The following is a 20,458-nucleotide window of genomic DNA, read 5'->3' as shown; positions in this document are numbered from 1 at the left end:
AATCTCACCTGGAGCCCTCTCAGCGCCTCCTGTTCATAGGGGCAGTACTGGATACGACATTGAATCGAGCCTTTCCTCCGCCTCAGCGGGTTCAAGATATTCAGGAATTGGTTCCAATGTTTCGAAATGGAGCGGTAGTTCCAGTCCTCATGGTCCTTCCTCTGCTCGGTCTGTTTACCTCCTGCATACTGTTGGTCACACATGCTCGCTGGCACATGAGGGCTCTTCAGTGGTGCCTCCGAAGGCAGTGGTCTCAACACAAGGGAGATCTAGAAGGTGGGGTCAAGATCTCCAGAGATGCTGCTGTGGACTTGAAGTGGTGGATTGCGAGCAACAATCTTTCACAAGGAAAGCCGTTCGCGCAGTCGCCACCAGTGGCCACGGTCATAACGGATGCTTACACTCTAGGGTGGGGAGCTCATCTGGGGGATCTGGAGATCAAAGGACTTTGGTCTCCAGAGGAACGGATGTTTCATATCAATCTGTTAGAGTTACGGGCTGTACGTCTGGCTCTCAAGGCCTTCCTCCCTTCCCTTCGTGGTCAGTCGGTACAGGTCCTGACGGACAATACTACCACGATGTGGTACATAAACAAACAGGGAGGAGTAGGGTCGTACCTTCTCTGCAGAGAAGCTCTTCGACTATGGTCCTGGGCAAAGGACCATCAGATTTGCTTGGTAGCAAATCATCTGGCCGGGGTCTTGAATGTACGTGCGGACAGTCTCAGTCGCCATTTCTCGGCCGACCACGAGTGGCGTCTCCATCCAGATCAAGTCCGTTTAATCTTCCAGATGTGGGGGTTTCCTCGGATAGATCTGTTTGCCACTCGGGAGAACGCGCAATGTCCGTTATTCTGCAGCCTCCAGTATCCGGTGCAGGGAGCATTGGGGGACGCGTTTCTCATAACCTGGTGCGACCAGTTGCTTTACGGGTTTCCCCCCATACCCTTGATTCCTCGAGTGTTGAGGAAGATTCGCCAAGACCGGGCCCAAGTAATCTTAATAGCTCCGGATTGGCCAAGGAGGGTGCGGTATTCCGACCTTCTCCAACTCTCGCTGTGCCCTCCGCTCCGTCTCCCTCTCAGGGCAGACCTCCTCTCGCAGTCGCAGGGGCAGGTTTTACACCCCAACCTCCAGAGTCTACACCTACATGCCTGGAGATTGAACGGGGCAACCTGAGTTCCTTCTTTCTCCCGCCTGATGTAGTGGATGTTATATTAGCGGCCATGCGACACTCCACTAAATCTATCTACGCTAATAGGTGGTCTAAATTTGTTATGTGGTGTGGAGAGAGACAGATTGATCACTTACATGCTCATCTATCAGATGTTTTGTCGTTTGCTTTGTCTCTAGCGCAGAAAGGTTGTGCAGTGGCTACTATTAAAGGTTATTTGTCTGCCCTGTCAGCCTTCATTTGTCTTCCAGATCAACCATTGTTATTTAAATCCCCTATTGTTCTCAGGTTCTTGAAAGGTCTTTTAAATAAATATCCTCCAAAACCATTTGTTATGCCCCAATGGGATTTGTCCTTGGTCCTTACTTTCCTTATGGGGTCCCCTTTTGAGCCTATGCATTCTTGCCCCTTAAGGTATTTGGTTATTAAAACAGTCTTCCTGGTGGCTATAACATCTGCAAGGAGAGTGAGTGAGTTGCAAGCCTTATCGGTAAAACCCCCTTATACAACTTTTTATGGGGATAAGGTGGTGTTGAGGACCAAGGCTGCTTTCCTCCCGAAGGTTGTTTCACCCTTCCATTTGGCCCAGACAATTACTTTGTCTACGTTCTATCCTCCGCCTCATCCTTCAAAGGAGGAAGAGAGACTACATCGATTGGACCCAACGAGGGCGTTAAGCTTCTACATGGATAGAACGAAGGACTTCAGGCTGGAGGATCAGCTGTTCATCGGATACGTGGGCAAGACGAGAGGAAAGGCAGTCCACAAGAGAACACTCTCCAGGTGGGTTGTTCTTTGCATTAAAATCTGTTACTCTTTGGCAAAGAAGGATCCTCCTGATGGCATTAGAGCTCATTCCACCAGAGCTAAGTCGGCCACTACGGCCTTGGCCAGGGGTGTTCCTGTGGTCGACATCTGCAAGGCCGCAACTTGGTCGTCCCTTCACACTTTTGCGAAACATTATTGTTTGGACTCTGAGGTCAGAAGGGACGGCCATTTTGCACGGTCAGTGCCTCAGGATTTCTTGGTTTGACCATTTCGGCACCCACCACCGGGAGTGGTACTGCTTTGGGACTCTATTCATTAGGTGAGGAATCCACAGGTAGTTGTATCCATCAGAAGAACGAGTTACTTACCTTCGGTAACGACTTTTCTGATGGATACATTAGCTACCTGTGTATTCCTCACGGTCCCACGCGCCTCCCCGTTGCCTTTCTGGTCTTACCAAATAATCCTTGAGTGAGCTCCTCTTGGTCTTCAAGGTTGCAATAGATGTTGTATATATGGATACTTGTATATAATTATATATGTATATATATATATATATATATATATATCTTTGTGTATATACATGATTTGCATATATTGTTTGTTTAAAAAAAAAAAGAGAGAGTTATATTAAATCTACAGCCATTTTATTGCAATGTTGTGTATTTTACAATGTTATGGGATGTTGCCTTGCTTTTTCATTGCATTGGGTCATTCATTGCATTGAGTTATTGTTCTCATGCACGTAAAAAATGTTGGTAATGACGTCGGCGAGGACCTCTTATTGCCTGTATGACGTCAGACGGCGTCGCGTGGGCTAGGGTGACGTCCTCGTCGACGTGCAGAGACTAGGAAGAAGATTTCCGTCGAATGCTGACGCCATGGGAGTATTCATTAGGTGAGGAATCCACAGGTAGCTAATGTATCCACCAGAAAAGTCGTTACCGAAGGTAAGTAACTCGTTCATTAAGGCAGTCCGTTTGGTGAGGAAACCCATAAAATATACCTCCACACCTGACTTGCTAGTGACAGTAACGGACCAAGTCCATTCTCATCCTCCCTTACTAGACAAATTAGCTAAGTTAGGGTTGGTAGACTTTAAAATGAATCTACAAAAATGTCGATTTTTGAACCTCTCTCCTCTATACATGATGTGGAAATGATTTGGGCGCAGTACCTGTTGATGTGGGCTGAGAAACATATTACATATCTAGAAGTGAAGCATTTTTCGTCCTGCGTAGACATGGCCTAGGTAAATTAATTGGATTTGCTGCACATGCATGTTGACTTGTGCAAATGGCATATTGGTGGCTTATCCTGTTTTGGACATATAGCCGCCATTAAGATGAAAGTTCTTCCGAGATTCTTATACTTGGCACAATCCTTTCCATTGCACCCACCATACAGAACACTGAAGAACCTACAAAGCCAATAAACTCCTGTGTCTGGGGGGTACGATCGCTTGGCTACCTAAATCGTTGATGTGCAGTCACCCTGGGCGAGACCTTGGTACGCCAGACATACCAATTATTATTATGCTGGCCTGCATTTATGGTGGAATGGGGACAAACAACTATGGAAAATGTATCATGCTTCATGAGCCGATCGATAGAAGGGGACCACATTTTGAAAATCCCCATGTTGCCCAGACCTTCTGGGCGTGGGGATTATATTTGTTCCCAATCACACAATCCGCACTTATTGCCTGGAACAAGGTCTTGCTTAGGATGGGGCTCTCCTTGTACCCATCACCTCTTAACCCTCGACTTGTCTTAAATTGCTTCCCTTTCTTCTGGTGCGTAATAGAGCCATGTTTATGCTACTATGCTATGTTCACCAAGCACTCCATGACACCGAGCCAGCAATTCTGAGTCACTGAGTGGCTCTTTACAAACCAGTACAAGTGCTTCAATCTTCGAATCAAGCTGCGGTGTGCAGCAGATGAATTAAGAAAGTCAGAATGGTTGGCCGCTTGTTTAATCATCTGGGGCACTCCATCTGAATTATCTGCCATTGGAAATTTGTCTCATTGGAGATCTCACTTTCTGTAAGCGGTTGAAGACCTAGTTATTCCCACTTACTGGTGGCTAGTATATGGAGTTTGGTATCTTTGATTCAGCGCCAGGATATCCCTTAGGGGGATGATGGAGTAGTCTATAAATAAATATATATGGAACCTGGGCTTCTCCCCAGGACTGGATCATGGTCAATTTATGGAATGGCAAAAAGCCATCTGTGCGTTGGGGATTTCTTTAAGTCTCTGGGGAATTAAGTCAATTGAACAAATTAAAACGAATTTTGGTATGCCTGAAACTGAGAGTCTGCAATAATTGCAGGTGAGAGACTAGGTGACCCACACAAGCGTGTGCGCTGGAGCCTCTCGTCTCCTCAATGCTTTGGAGAAATGGGATCTGTATACTGACAGTAAGTTGAATTTGGACATCTACCAAGCACTCACTGATAAACCCCTGAGGATCAGACAGCAGGTCAAAAATGGTGAGAGGTAGAGATTGGGAGGGCCTTCACACACAAGAAGTGGTTCGAGATTATGGCTCAGATTGACTTTGTCCAATACCTCCATGAGAGATACACTCAAGAAAATCATGCACTACTGCTACTATTCCCCTAAAAGGGTGCACAGGTGCCCCCCCTCAAAAGCCAGCTTTGTTGGTAGAACTGTGACGGTACTTGCACCTCGCTACATCTGCTTTGGCACTGCCCGAAACTTCAGAGATATTGGGAGAAAGTTTTGAACGAGATGGGCTAGATGTATGGATTCCTGGCACACATTTTTTTAGAAGCTGTGGACCAACTTGCATACCCTTTGAGGTCCTGCATGGGTCGCCAAAATACACTTCTCTTAGGTGCAGCCAAACATGCTGTCCTGATTCACTGGGGCAAAGAGGAGAACCCCATGTTTAGATCCTGGCTGCATCGGGAGTGGGAAATGCTCGGGATTTCGCTAGCTTTAGAGCACAGAGGTGAGCGCTCGGATTACCTCTGGAAAGCATGTCTCTCCATACTCACAGCTGAGTTTCGCGCGATCACCTTCCCTAGATATTTGAGGGTCCTTAATATTGTTCCAACTCTGTATGAGCATCATACAGGTGTGACCTTACAAAGGGTGTAACCTATCTCTGGACTGGGCCTGGGTGATAGGTCCTTGACTCAGAGGTCCATTATTGCAGAGAAGCCTCTCCCGGGAGACATTTAGAAGGTTAGGGGGTCGAGTTATGAAGTCGGAGGGGGATGTTCTAGTTTGAAAGATATTATGTTGCTATATTTTTCCACTCAAACACTTGGCAATGGCATACATACAAATATATTTGTCATGCTTGCTATGACTATTGGTTCTAATTATCCCTGGCAGCTTAGGGATGTAGGTGGATGCGTTTGTACTAAAATGATTAGTTATTCCTAAAAGAAAGTCTTGGTAAAAATCCACAGTTTATACTTACCTTTTTGAGTTACCCGATGCATGGATGCGTCGGGTCATTTTAAAATTTAGAATAGGGTTTAACTCCATGCTTTCGTGTAGAGTAGATATGAAATGAAAGCTCGCTTTGACAGGGATAAGAATTGTGGATGTGGATTGAAGGTGTGCTGTACAAGTGTTCATGTGTTGATGGACTGTTTATACTTCTTAACAATTAGGTGCTCATATTTAAAACCAGTACTTATAAAATGTGGTATAAAAGCTAGAAAGGATGCCATTAGACTGTTTTATGATATGCATTTTATTAATGACAAGGTTGCTTTCGGGAGGTCTTTAATAGCATTAAAGACTGAAGTAGAAAGGCAGTGATGTTAAGCATGTTAAAACAATTTTATGAGATCTGAAGGTTTTTATGGACTAACTTGTATTATAATACTGTGCAATTTTGTAGACTATGGTCTAAATAAACGTATTTACTACTACAAGCCCACAAAACACTAGATACGAATCACAGAACACAAATAGGGAGCCCTTGAGGTCCCAAAAACTGTAGATTTCGGCTTTAATATGGTCTCTGTTGCATGGGGCAAAGTTCAAGAGGATTTTTTTCGTTAAAGCTTTTAAGTCTTTTTATGCTTTTAAAAACCCAGCCTCTGTCGACATGTAGGCAAACTTAATCACCATACATAGAGCTTAACTGACCTCAGAGCCAGCCACAAGCTCCCCCGGAGCCACCTTAACTCACCACAATAGCTCCTCAGTGCTGCAGAGCACGAGAACGTTAAGCTCAACAGCACCGCAAGACAGTAGTAGTGCTAACTGCAATGGCAGTCCAACCTCTGACGTAGAGGGACATAAGCTCGCCTAGCATCCTCTGCAGCTACAGCACCTGAACAGAGCTTATTAGGGGAGCAACAGTGGCCATAGGAAAACTGTAGCTAAAGGTGCCTAATACACAAAGGCATGCTTGGTCATTTTAGTCAAGACCATGAGCCTATCAGTCTCCCAAGAGAAATTATCAACTAAAGACCTCACACTCATGGTGACTATTCAAAGTAAGACAAGTTATGGATTTCAAGTTGTATACTAATATGTGTTTTAGCTGTAGTACTGTTTATGTTTAATTGCTCACCAAATTAGGATTTTGACTTTCCTGTTGTGTGAAAAGCTGCTGCACTGTATATGTTTTATTTGTGCTCCTCAGTCAGTTGATTATCTATGAAAAGAGCACAGTATGAGTTGACTTGCTAATTCTTAAAGCAGATGTAGATCTGTATGTGTGTGCTACAAGTTTGGAAGAAGAGATCAATATAATAGTCCAGAAGAGCCCGACAGACCAGAATGGTTTAAAAAAACTAATGACTGCATCAGTCGGAGAGGAACATAAAAAAAGGTAGACATTAGGTTTTATGGTCAAAAAGACAATTGATAGTGATTTCTGTCACTTGTTTTATCTGGTACAAACATCCTGATTTCTAGTTGCCCTCACAAATGTCCCAAACCAGTAATATGGATAAATATTAATTTCCACTATGATAGCTACATATAGAAATATTTATTGTACTTTAGTGAACATTTGAAATACTATCATCTCATAGAAGACCTTGCAAGCTCACTTAACAAAAGCATATCTTTTTCCTGTTAGACAAGTTATAACCTACCATTATTTGAGTGTTTCAGCTGTGTTTTGCATTGTGCCATCTTCACTTCTAAGAAGGCTTTATCTTGACTCGTCAGATGGTGATCCCTGGAGACCCTGAGGAGATGGCAGAATTTCAGACGGCCACTGTAGCAATGTCACAGTATGTGCTAGAAGTGACTCTCCCCTGTGCACACATCTTCTTTCCAAGCAAGGAGTTTTATGAGAGCATCTACAACAGGTACAGTGAAAATTGCTCAAAACTGTTCAGAGCTGAAGTGTAGTCACAGTTGTCTGCGGTGGCACTAGAAGCCGTTTCTCCTCTGGTTTTGTCTTAACGTGCTGTATTTGTTTTCTTTTCCCTTTTATGATAACCTGTCTTTTCCGAATTTATCCAGATTTAAGGACTGCACAAATTGTGAGATGCATCTTTAGCTGCTTAACTCTCATAGTCTTTCTCCACAGATTGGGAAGCTTCCCATGATCTCTGTTAGTCTTCTTTGCATGGTGCTAGCTTGAAATTGTATGCACTGTCAACTAAAGTGTATACAAGACCATTGGTCAGTCTCTAGGAAAGTATCAGTTTGTCTGTAGTTTTAGCTTTGAAGATCTGCTTGTATGCAAGGAAAGCACACTACAATACTGTTAAAGCAATCAGTACCAGTGAGGATGGCATATTCCACTTTGAATCCTACTTTGTCAGCTCTAGTAGTCACTGTGCTTAGCCTTTATTTTACCTATCGGTGCCTAGATAGCCAAATACCCCATCCTGCCCCAAAGTAAACATGGTGAGGCAAAAACTGTTATTGATCTCGTTCTCTGTTCATTCTTAAGTTTTGTTCATTTGCCCAAATGAAAGGGGAAAGATCTCCGCCACAGTCACGTTTTAGAACTGTGATACATTCCTGATGAAGGGTTTCTGATGAAATAATGTATTATCTTTTGATTTTGGGTCACAAACATGCAAATACATACTTATAGATCCATGATGCAACATCTAATATAAATGTTGTCATAAGAAATGGTAATTACATTTGCATCACAATTTTGAAGTGAGAACATGAAAAATGTTCACAGCAATTTGCCCTCTGTCCAGACTGCTAACAGATTGTGCAACATCTTACTAGTTCCTTAACATTACATAATATAATAATTCATATTTAAATATCTTCTGAGGTTTATGCTGATTCATGTCGCCCAATGATATGCATCTTTTGCTTGTTTAACAACTTACTGAACAGAATGGCAGAACAAAGCACTGTTTTCATGGCACATACTGTAACTCTCATGATCTTGTTGCGCTTCTTTGCACTGCTTTTGGATGGTCCTATTAAAATATTGATACGTGAAAAATGGAGTGTTGGCATTTTAAAGGCTTCTTTTTGACTAGTATGAACGTGACCTGTTCATGCTCTTGGGCCACCCCGAACCACAGTTAGTGTCTTTCCCACCTCTTTCCTATTCCATGAATCCTTGTACATGGTCTGTTTGACAGGGGAAGATGGTCGAGAAGGTCTCCTCTGCGAAAGGACCTACATAAAATCCGCTGCTTTGACACTCTCAGAGGTGAAATGTAACCTCCCTGGCTCCAGTTCTAAGCTGCACATCTATTTGCATTATTGAAGATATGCCACAACTGTTAAGTACTCATTTCATAGTGTCAAGCATCTCTCTCCTGTTTTACAAGCCTTCTGCTTTAGATTTGATTCCATGGAAATGTATCTCACTTGTTTCCAGATCTCCAACCTCTCCTTCAAATATCTCTTGAATAGAAGTAACTTTTCTGTCAATTGTTAATATGTATTAACTTTATTGTTATTGTCAATTTAATTCTCTCAAAGCCTCAGGCAGATGTCTTTTGCATGACACAAATTGATTTAAAAAAAATGAAAAAGGTAAAGGGAAGATTAATTCACAGCATAAGAACACAAATGTAAAACAATGGCAAAGAGCATTAGTTTAGAATGAAGTAGTAATGCACCCTTAGTAGTTAGCAAAAGGTGCAGCAGTTTTGTTTTATAGTTCGTCAGCTCATGATCATGTAAATATTTACTAAGGACCACAGCACTCCAGCAAATATGTGTGAACAGTAATTATTCGTTGTTCAGAAGTCACATATTTAATGCATTTAGTCTTTGAAGAAATTCCAACGAAGATTCTCTTTAGTAATAACTTTGTGATTTATTCATATAAAGAAAGTCCTCCTTGATTACCGAATGTTCGGTAATTGAGCTTCCTCTGGCTCTGTCATGTCCTTATGCATTTACTAACTGTGCTTTTCAGTAAGTACACATACTGATTTCTTTGCAGCCTTGAAAAAGTCATTGTGTGACGAAACACGTGTTGGCTGCCATTGCAAAGATTGACTACGTGTGGCTGTTATTGCAAAGATTGACTACGAGTTGTTACCATATGGACAGACTAAATGGGAACAAACTTAAATCTAGGAGGACTTTCTTTATCTAAATAAATCCCAAGGTTATTTTTAAAGACAATCTTCGTTGGAATTTCTCCAAAGACTAAATTTTGACTTCTGAACAACAAATAATTACTGTTTTCACATTTGCTGGAGTGTTGTGGTCCTTAGTAAATATTTATATGTTGTGTATGCTTTGTGATACATACAGTGTTGTCTTCAGGTAGTAGGACATCAGTGACCCCTTAGCACCATAACATACGTTCTTAGTTTGATTATTGGACACACATGGGAAGTGCTTTTAGGTTACTATTACTGCTGTTGCCTTATTTAGTTCATGATCTTACTTGGGCTAGGAATTTGTTCTACTATCAAACCAAAACCCTTCCTCTTTTATTCAGATCCATCTGTGGGGCTGCAACGATTTCGCTGCAAGCCCTTGATTTGAATGTTACCCCTCTGTGTCATTGAACTTTTAATTATGGCTTGAGCATGCAGCTGTGGGTGCCATTATCTTCTTCAGGCAAGCTGTATAGTTGTATTGCTATTGCTTTGAGTTTGTGACTCATTTTACTTTGGGTCATGTTTTCCAGCAATCTTGGGGGGATAGATTTCATTGTCTCCATTTAGTTCAGATTCTGATCATACAGTAAGACAATCAAACCATTATTTCGTCCCTGCTTATGATGCAAAAGTTTCTCATTTCATGCAACAACGTCTGTTTCCAGATTTCCTTGTAAACTGGACAGAGAAGAAGTGTGTTCCAGTGAATCTCTAATTGCTGTTTGGTAGATGAATGTCACGTTTAGTGGTGCCCCATTTTTCCTACTTTCAGCCACCTGAAGAACCTTGTTTCTGACTCCTAAAAATTATAGATGGTCTTTCTGGTATAGCTATAATTGTAAACAACATCTTTCCATGGGTTATCTTTCAGTTTGCCCAAAGTCTTGTGGCCCTTTTTGCCTGGCAACATGTGCATTTGTGTTTTTTCAGTGGCTATTAATGTTTCCCTGTAAAGTATCTCCTGGTTTATGGAGTGGAGGGTTTCTGTAATACTGAAAGTTTAGTTTTCTTGTACACTTTCCCCATGGTCCCTTGATGGCATGAATTAGAGGTCCAATTCAAACTCTGTCTTCAATACTTTTATAAGGTATGCTGGAAAGAACATTAGATGAAGGTAGTCTCTGGGCTGTATGAAGAATTTGTTTCCAATTATTTCTTCTAGCCTTTGCTATTTAATGTCTTGTGTGGCAGACCTATACATGTCTCTGAGCATGTAGGGTGATTTAATGACTTTTGGCAACACTGTGGAATTCTGTGTTTTTTCTGCTGTTCAACTACTAATGCTCTCCCCATCCCCTATCCACAATACATTAGCGGGGAGGTGAATTGGGCATGGAAAATAAAATCTCTTGTCTTTCTTGCCTTTTGCCCACAGTTGCATGTATGTTTAACCATCAGTGCAAGGCAGTAAGGCTATGGTAGCTTTCCTAGCTGGATCCTCATGCTCCCCGGTTTCAGTCAAACAGGCTTTGTACAGCACAAGTTCACACGTCCTTTGTATCTTGGGTGCCGATATTGTTGACAGTTGTGAAAAACCTGAAATAGCCTAAATGGATGTTCCCTCTGTGTTGCTGCAGGAGTGTAGTGACTGGCAGTTCTATTACACTCCCCTGTACAGTCCCACGATTCTAACAGTAATTATGATTATTAAGGAATTTCCTGGTAAAACCCGGTTTGTAATGACATTTGTAGGCACGTGTCTTCGAGGTGGATTCCGGAGCTCCGCTCCAATCTTTGTTAGTTTTAATCAATGCCAAAATTTCATTTTTAAATCTGTGTGCAAGGATCATTTCCCTACCAATTGATATCAATTCATGTCAAAACTGCAGAATGCAGATGTCAGTCTCAGATCTGCACAGTGTCTGCCTGTGGAGTTTAGAGTTGGGGGCATGACTCGGTCATGCAACAAATGCTCCCTGATGCACCAGAGTGTGATCTGGGAATGGGAGGCAAAGCTATAAATTGTTGGACACAAAAAGAAAGGTAGACAAGTTCCAAACAGTCGATCCACTCACCCTCTGAGTTGTGGGCCTGCTGCAAGTCGTTTTCCACAGATGAGTTGACGATGAATTTGATGGTCGAGCCACCCCAGAAGCATTAAAAGTACAAGATGAACTCGTCTCTGTCCCCGCCACTCCAGTTTTAGGATAAAGTTTGACTTGTCAGTACTCCAAGGGGATGACTCTACTGCAATTCTGCACCTCTGAGGCTATTATGAGGCTGGCCCAGACGCACCAAGTTTCCCGAGCCGTGCATCCCAGAGCAAACAAAGGACTTTTTAGAACTCCTGGCCTGAAGGAGGTTCTAAAAGGCCCCCAGTCAGCCTTCTGTCAGATGGTTCTGCCTTGGCGCCTACTGACCCAGATGGACTTCCATCTGGCTCCATGCCAGTCCAAGCCTCCTGTCCTGCACCAAAGGATCTATCTATAACAGCCCCGCCAATGCTGATCCAGGTCTCAGCTGTTCCTACACTGGATCACCTGTTTTTGATCCGGAGCTGATGTCAGTCTATCCACGCCCATGTCTTGTTATGAAATTACAAAGGTGCAATTCCCACTTTTCATGAACCCCAGCTTCTACCTCAGAATCAGTATTGTCGCGTAGGCTCTCATTATTCTAATGAGACTACTGGATTTTGAGTGGCAGAATCTCCCGCGGTGTGGGAGACTAAGGGCCTGATTACAACTTTGGAGGAAGGTGTTAATCCGTCCCAAAAGTGACGGATATACCACCAGCCGTATTACGAGTCCATTATATCCTATGGAACTCGTAATACGGCTGGTGGTATATCCGTCACATTTGGGACGGATCCCCATACCTGAGCAAAGGCCTGCGGTCTGCGTTAGCACCTGTAACTAAGCATTCAACAATCAGCTTACAGTCTGGTTCTCTGGCTGGAATCTCCCTCCAACGGGTAAGGGACAAGAAAGTGCTTTTTTAACAACACAGCTGATGTTCTGAGAAAATGTCCCTACGTAAGGATGTGTGTTTTCTACGAATGTTGGAGACTAAACTTCTACCACGTTCACCGGCAATGTACAGTGCTGTAACCTTGGAAGAAGCACAGAGTGAGCAAGAATGTCTTGTTTGAGAACAGAGTGCTGGCCTAGGCGAAAACAGTTAGATAAACAGAAAATAAAACAAGACTGTAAAAGTGTCTATTGTAACAATAATAAAATAAAGCTGAATAAAATATATCTTGGTTAAGGTGCACAGCGGCTTGGCCTAGTGTGTTAAAATAATGTGCATGGAGCTATAGCTAAAATGGCTACACAACAGTATTATCGTGGTTAGATGCCTCGTTCAGATAGAATTTTGACTCTAAAGTGTTCTGTATGACGAGGATGCCAAAGAACAGGTGGACAACTTTCCTCCTCGTCATTAGAGTGATGATGTCCTATACCTAGATTTACTGAATGCAGTGGCCTAGACAACTTTCCTGAAACAACTGGTCTACCTGTTGAGGAGAGTGCATCCTTTGTGGTAGTGGTAGTAAACAGAAAAGCATAAGTGTTGGACTTTCAACTACCTACTATCAGCTTGGCCCTGAGACCCTTAAATACTGTCTGTGTCCTGGGTTGGTACACTTATGCCCTTTTAGACATGGCTAGAGAGATTCTGCTTTCTGTCACCGACAAATACAGGAATGCCCATCTTTAGCCGATCACGATTGACAGTGCACAGCAAAATATGTTTTGAAAGCTGACTGGCACAATGGACTCTGTAAACTGGGCCATAGGACACCACTGTTGTCATTAGATATAATTCCTTGGTACGCAAAATAATTCTGTGTTGACATGCATGTTTTATGGATGTGCCACTTGACACTTCCATAATTTTTGTGGATAAGGCTGACTCTGCCCTGAAGCTTTTCATAGATAGCCGTATTATGTTTCAACACTTTTATATAGGGTACGCAGAGCATATCCAGCCACCGAGTAGTATTTTTAGGGAATACCAAGGTGTCCAAATCCCAATTTAAAGTTTGGGAAGAGATGGAAGGGAACTCTGTGAAGCCCTAAGGAATCCTCCATCACGTTAGTAGATTCACCAAAAGCAAATGCAAAGGGAAATTGACTCTATTCCAAATGGAGATCGAGAAGTAGAAAACATCTAACACAGCAAACTATCAGGCAATGCAAGAAAGGCTGGTGGGCGCTACTAACAGGAAACAGGGAATCACTTCACTGTTGGTGATGCAGATTTCTCGGTTGAAGCAGTACACATTAGTCTTGCCCCCATTTTTTTTATAGGAAGTATAGGTATAGCACATGGTGGACACCTTGCTTAAAAAGATCAGCAATAAGTGGTTGAATTCCAGCTTCAGTTTCAGGCAGTCAAGCAGCTGTTGAATATGGGGTGGGTACTACACAGGAGTCACCCTAAACTTAACTTGATCAATGGGGAGGATTCAGTGAACATAATTTGCCTGGACAGACTGTGGAAAACCCCAATCAGGAGAGAAAGAAAACTTACCTGCTAGGGACACGAGTAGCTTCTTGATGCTGCTCCCAAAACTAAGGACTGACCTAGAAGTAGTGAGAGGACATGTAAATAGACAGTAAGAGGAAGGTGTCCTGGGACAGCATTGCAGAAAAAGAGAGAATTTGAGGAAGTATTTATTCTGGCATAAAAGGGGCGGAGCCTCGAAAGTAAAAACACGAAAAGTGGAAGACATGGGGTCAGAGAAGGAGGAGAGGAGGGCGGAGAGAAGGAGGAGTATTGAAAAGCCGAAAGGAGTTTGAGAAACAGTTTGGAGGACAACTTGAGTCCTGCACAACAGGAAGAGGAAAGGAGACAGAGGAGGAATGTGTAGGATGATGCAATCATTGCTGGAAAGGATACCGGAGATGAGGAAGACGAGGAGACAGATACGTGGACAGAGGAGTGATGGACTCCACTGACAGACTCCTTTCCTCTCGCCACAACCCAAGAGGGTTGTGCCCATCTGGGTGAGTCACTATATACCACATGTTGCTCCACAAGCAAATATTATGCACACCCTGCCCACAAACAAAATTCAGAGCTTCACAAAAAGAGGAAAAATGGGGTTGGGTTGGTGAGAAGGAGCTACGGACAGGTGAAACTTAAGGGGGAATAGTAAACCAGATAGGTAACACCTGTATAATAAATGCCTACTTACCTGGGCTGCTCTTTCCTTTCCTAAGGAATGCCAGTGTTGACACCCAAGAAACCTGAAAGAAGAAAGGAAAAAAGAGAATTAACACACACTGTGACCCAGGCCCCCAGACCGTGGCAACTAAAAACTTGTTGCGAACAAGGGATTTTTTTTTTAAACACAAAGGCAGTTTTGTAAAATCTTACCAACAAAGCCTCCCAAGCCTTATTTTCACACAGACCTCTAAGCAGAGGGAACTTGTTTAATCTATTCATTGAAATCGTCAGACATTTGAGAATCACATGTAATATTCTGATTATCTAATTCACATAATACTTCTAAAACTGCGTTTTCATTTGACTGCTTAATATTTAGAAACATTCACTTGTACAGAAGATGGTACCAATCATTTTGCACAGTAAGGGGGTTATTCCAACTTTGGAGGAGGTGGTAATCCGTCCCAAATGAGACGGATTTACCACCAGCCGTATTACGAGTTCCATAGGATATAATGGACTCGTAATACGGCTGGTGGTATATCCGTCACTTTACCGTCACTTTTGGGACGGATTACCACTTCCTCCAAAGTTGGAATAACCCCCTAAGTCTCTACCTATCCAATTTTCAGCCAAAGCAGGACTCGGTAAGAAAGCATGTTTGTCATTAATAGGATCCAGTGTAACAGCAACAGGATCAGTGATGTGATGGGCAACTCATTGATTTGAGATGCTTACTGCACTGATAGACAAGCCCAACAGAGGTATTGAAGAGATCACAGAGGATTTATGGGCTGACCGACTTGTACTGGTATCAATAGGGCATGTTCTAGTAGGTTTACCATTATTTCTACATTTTACTTAAGGGAGCTTTTGACCAGTGGGGGATTAAGATATTCATGGCACAGTTACCACCTCTCAGCCTCTCCTTGTAATCTAGATACTGATTTTGTGTGACCTGACTAAACTCGGGAGGATCGAAATGTAGGGGAACACCTGAGGTTAGGTTGGGGTAATCTTGATTCCCATATTCCAAAGTCCTAATTAACCATAATTAAAAGAAAAGCATACTGAGGCAGTTTGTGGATCTCTTGCTCTTTCAATATTTCAGCCTGCCATTGTACTTTCATGTCCACCGTGTTCTCTGCTCATAGTTGGGGCTCCTCTTCCCTTTCCTTTTACGGTCTGTTGGAATGACTGTATCTGTAAAGACATTTTTGGTAGGCCATTGAGACCAACTCTACCACCTTCTGAGTTTGCTCTCCAATTCAGATGGTACACAGCAAATTCTACACATTAGTAAACTAACCCTGCACACAGACAGCACCTACAACTATGTGAACTTGTTCTGTTGATAGGGGTTTGCCCGAGTATCACTCAAAATGATCCTTTCTTATCTAGGTAATTTACTGATGACTCTTGTATTAAAGTGCCCCTTTTGGCATGGTTAAACACACACACACCTGATATTGCTGCTGACTTGACGGAGTGTGTGCTGGATTCCTGCTACCCAGGCCCCAGCACCAGTGTTCTTTCCCAAAAACTGTGCCATTGTTCCCACAATTGTCAAACCCCTGGCACACAGTTAAGTCCCTTGTACAAGGTACCCATGGTACCAAGGGCCTGTGACAAGGGAAAGTCCCCAAAGGCTGCAGCATGTATTGAGCCACCCTGGGGGACACCTCACCAAGCCCATGCACACTGCCATTGCATCTTGTGTGTGCTGGTGGGGAGAAAAAGACAACGTCGACATGGCACCCCTCTCATAGTCCCATGCCCATAAACCACTGCTATAGGTTAGTCACCCATCTCCCTAAGGCAGGGTGCACTATACCACAGGTGAGGGCATAGCTGCAGGAGCAATATGCCCCTACAGTGTCTAAGTGCAGTGTGGCCATATAAAGTATATGGGCTGGGAGTTTCATTACAAACTCCACAGCTCCATGATGGCCTCACTGAGTCAGGTAAGTTTGGTATCAAACTTCTCAGCACAATAAGCCCACACTGATTCCAGTGTGAGATTTATTGAAAAATGCACACAGAGAGCATCTTAGAGATGCCCCCTGTATTTTCAGCAAACTTCTAGGGCAGGACTGACCGGTCAGTGCAAGCCTACCACTTCCAGACAAGTTTCTGACCACGTGGGGTGAGTGTCTTTGTGCTCTCTGTGGCCAGGAACAAAGCCTGCACACCTCCCCACTGCAGGAAATATAAGACCTGGCGGTGAGCCTCAAAGGCCCAGGCCAACTGTTACAATGCCCCAGGGCACTCCAGCTAGTGGAGATGACCACCTCCCAGACAAAGCCCCACTTTGGCAGCAAGTCCAGCGGGAAAATTAGGGAAAACAAGGGAGTGACCACTTCAGCTAGGACCACCCCTAAGGTGTCCAGAGCTGAAGTGATTGCCTCCTTACAGAATCCTCCATCTTGGTTTGGAGGACATGAACCAGTAGGGTTAGGTCTGTGTCCCACTCCCCAAAGAGAGTGGACACCGAAAGGCTGTAGTCACCCTCAGGGACAGTAGTCATTGGCTACTGCCCTCTGACCCCTGTAACGCCCCTAAATCCAAGATTTAAGGGCTCCCCTGAACATAACTCATCAGATTCCTGGCGACCTCAGGAAGATGACATGAAGAAAGGACTGCTAAGCTGACCCCCAGCAGAGAAGACTGAAAGCACCAGCTGACTTGTCCCCAGCCCTACAGGCCTGTCTCCAGCTTCTGAAGCCCTGCTACAAGAATATGACGCATCCTGCAGGACCAGCGACCTCTTAAAGGCCTCAAAAGAACTGTTTGCCCCCAGAGGACCAAGATCTCCTGTGGACCAAGGCCTTCTACAAAAAGAAACCCCAATAAAGGACTCGGAACCTTCCTGGATCTGAGAGTCCTACCCACTCGGCACCCGATGCCCACAGCCCATGTCAAGGTGGCCCAACCGAACATAGCTGGTCCCCAGGCGATTCTGACCTCATGTCCAGCCTGAGTTGACCCCTCCTGTCCAACACAACGATACCTGCATCTTAAATCTGGAGGACCCCCTTGATCGTGAAAGAACCGGACAAAGATTCCAGACGCCAAAAGGTACCCCTGCACCGCAGCCCACTGGCCTTGGGGGAATCAGACATCCGGTGCAGGAACGCTCAGAAGGCAGCCCTCCTCCTCGTCTAGCCTGTGGTTTTCCTAAACCAACCTCCTGAACCCAGCCTGCAGCCTATTTGTGACCCCTGGGGCCCCCTATTCAAAAGCATTGGGAGCCCGATGCTGTGTTTGCACTCTGCAGCCCCTGAGGGTCTGTGTTTGGTGCTGATCTGTGCTCCCATTTCCCCCCAGCCCCCGGTGCTCACCTAAATCCCCCAGGTCTTTCCTCTGAAGACACGGGTACTTACCTGCAAGCATTCATGATTCTGAGTGCCCAGAGTCTCCATAGGAGCTCATTTTAATCCTACATCAACTTTGACCTCTGCACCTGGCCGGCCCTGTGTTGCTGGTGGAGGGTGGTTTGAGATTAAGCTGATCCCCCAACCTGTGGACGTCCTAACCCCTGGAGACTGGAACTGTAAGTCTTGTACTTACCTCAAAACTGTAGTAAATTTTCTTCCCCCAGAACTGTTTCTGAAAATTGCACCGTCTCAACTTTTAAAACAGATTGCTATTTTCTCGAAAACCATTTGGCCAAATTGAAACGAAGTGGTGTTGATACGTATGTCTGATACTTAGTTACAAATGTACTTAACTGCAAACTGAATCTTGTGGTTCTAGAAATAAAGAAACTAAATATATTTTTGCTCTATAAAAACAATTGGCCTTTAGTTAGTCATTGAGTGTGTGCTTCATTTATTGCCTGTGTATGCACAACAAATGCCTTGCACTACCCTCTGATGAGCCTAACTGCTCGACCACGCTACCACAAAAGAGAGCATTAGTATTATGTACTTTAGCCTCTGTTAAGCCTCTGTGGAACCCCTGATATCTAATTCTGACATAGTATATACAGAGCCAACTTTCTACATTGGTGGATCCGCGGTGGGGTCTACGACTTTGCATTTGCTGGACTACTCAGCCAATACCTGATCACACGACTAAATTCCAAAAATTGGCTTTAGTAACTGATTTTTGGATTTGACAAATGTTTCTACATTTTTAAAAGTCCTGCTGGGGCCTTGGTTATGTCCTCTTTAGCATTTCATTTTGAGATCTAAAAGTTACTCTAGTTTGGGGAAAGAAGCAGAAGTAGTTTTTAGTTCCTAAAAGGTAATTCCCAACTTTAGTAACATATGAGCAGCTCAGAAGACATGGTTGTGTAGCTCAACCTCACCCCTTACCTCATCTAGGGATGGGAGAGTTAAGGTCACTCTTCAGACTGAAAAAGAATGCACACTATATCTCATTTCGATATAGTATATACAGAGCCAGCTTCCTACAACTCTTCTTTGTTCTGTTTACAGTGTGATGTTTTTGTCCAATCTGCCTTGACTGGGCACACAGCAATCAACAACTGTATCCTTTCCTGACAATAGAACACCATTGTACTGAGGGATCTGTCTTACACTCAGTGGGAATAGAGCAGACTATTGGTCTAAAGCTGGGGTGTGTGGGATACTCACCCACAGTGCACCGACCTCGAGCGCTACACTGATGCTTGTCTAGTTGTGCCCACTTCCACATTGTCTGTTTGTGCCCCTCTCACTGGCTGTACTATCAGCGCTGCCCCATTTACAGGCACTGACATAGAAGCACCCATAACATTTCCCACCAGGACTGGGAAACTTAGAACATTCTAAATACCATCCTCCCTGCTTTCTTCTTCTTTCTCTGGCGGTTCAGTGATTTGAGGAAATATATGAAAATAAAAGGCTGTAGGTCTCTTTCATGTTTTGACTTAAAACTGATTGTCATACCTATTAGCAAATGCCAGCCGTAGGTCTGTAATAACCACATTTTTGGGAAATTTTAGTCACTGGTGAGTCCTATAAACTGTTTCAGATTTCTGCACATACTTTGTCCTTACTGACAGTACATAACATGGACAAGAGTCCATTTCGCTGGGGCTCTTCCTATTTAGATTACTCGTCACCCCTTCTATTCAGTGCTCACCCCTATGAAGACGTAAAGTTGGTCTGGCAACCTTTTCCTGCATCTCATCCATTTTAGGAAGCGGAACAGAAAGACAAGAAAGGAGGGGCCCCTAGGTGCTTTTTCTTCTAACAGTTCAATGAACCTCTTGTGCACACACATTCACCCTAACAGGGTCTGTGCTAGGGTCCTGACACTCGAGCCTATTATCGCCCCTCCACACTACTTCTAAAGCTCTCTCGATTTTTTTATTTTTTTTAACCCTGAAGTGCACACACACACGAGCTATTTCTTTCTCGGGTTCCTCTGGCACCTACTTACCTACCTACCTGGCATAGGCCATGTCATCTTCTATTAGACCACAAATGAGCACTTTTAAAATACCAAAGTAAGCAAGCCATAGCAACGCTGTTCAACCTAATCAGTAGGTAGAGTACTTGGTCGCGCTCCACACAGTTACTCTGAAGAAATATCTCCCATACCTTTAGCGCTTGAAGTTGTGAGGAGTCAGATCTTCCCACATGCAGTTCTCAGCCAATGCCCAACTTCTGTGAAAGAAATAAACAGTAGCTCCAAGTCTACTTGAACCCAAAATATGTTTATTGTGCAAAAATAGTGATGTAGGCCAGAGAGGCAGAGCTTCACTTCACTAAGCATTTGAGAATCTAAAGCTAATTCCTCCCGAAATTTTCAAAACTCTTATACATTTTCTCTACATATGCCGTTGTATACTATACATGTGGCAGACAAAAACTTTAGGTAATTCTGCTGACAGGTG

General features: G+C 43.6%; 1 protein-coding gene across 1 annotated transcript in view; it reads left to right on the top strand.

Moving 5' to 3' along the window:
* ATG2A (autophagy related 2A) overlaps window positions 1-20,458 on the top strand; it is a 2,189,461-nt gene that overhangs the window by 702,416 nt on the left and 1,466,587 nt on the right. Inside the window, exon 18 of the mRNA XM_069207806.1 lies at window positions 7,115-7,257. Coding sequence (XP_069063907.1) covers window positions 7,115-7,257 — 143 coding nt within the window. The remainder of the gene's footprint in view (window positions 1-7,114; window positions 7,258-20,458) is intronic.

Source organism: Pleurodeles waltl, chromosome 9 (assembly GCF_031143425.1).
Source record: "Pleurodeles waltl isolate 20211129_DDA chromosome 9, aPleWal1.hap1.20221129, whole genome shotgun sequence".
NCBI classification, from domain to species: domain Eukaryota; kingdom Metazoa; phylum Chordata; class Amphibia; order Caudata; family Salamandridae; genus Pleurodeles; species Pleurodeles waltl.
This window is presented reverse-complemented; position numbering and strand designations above follow the sequence as displayed.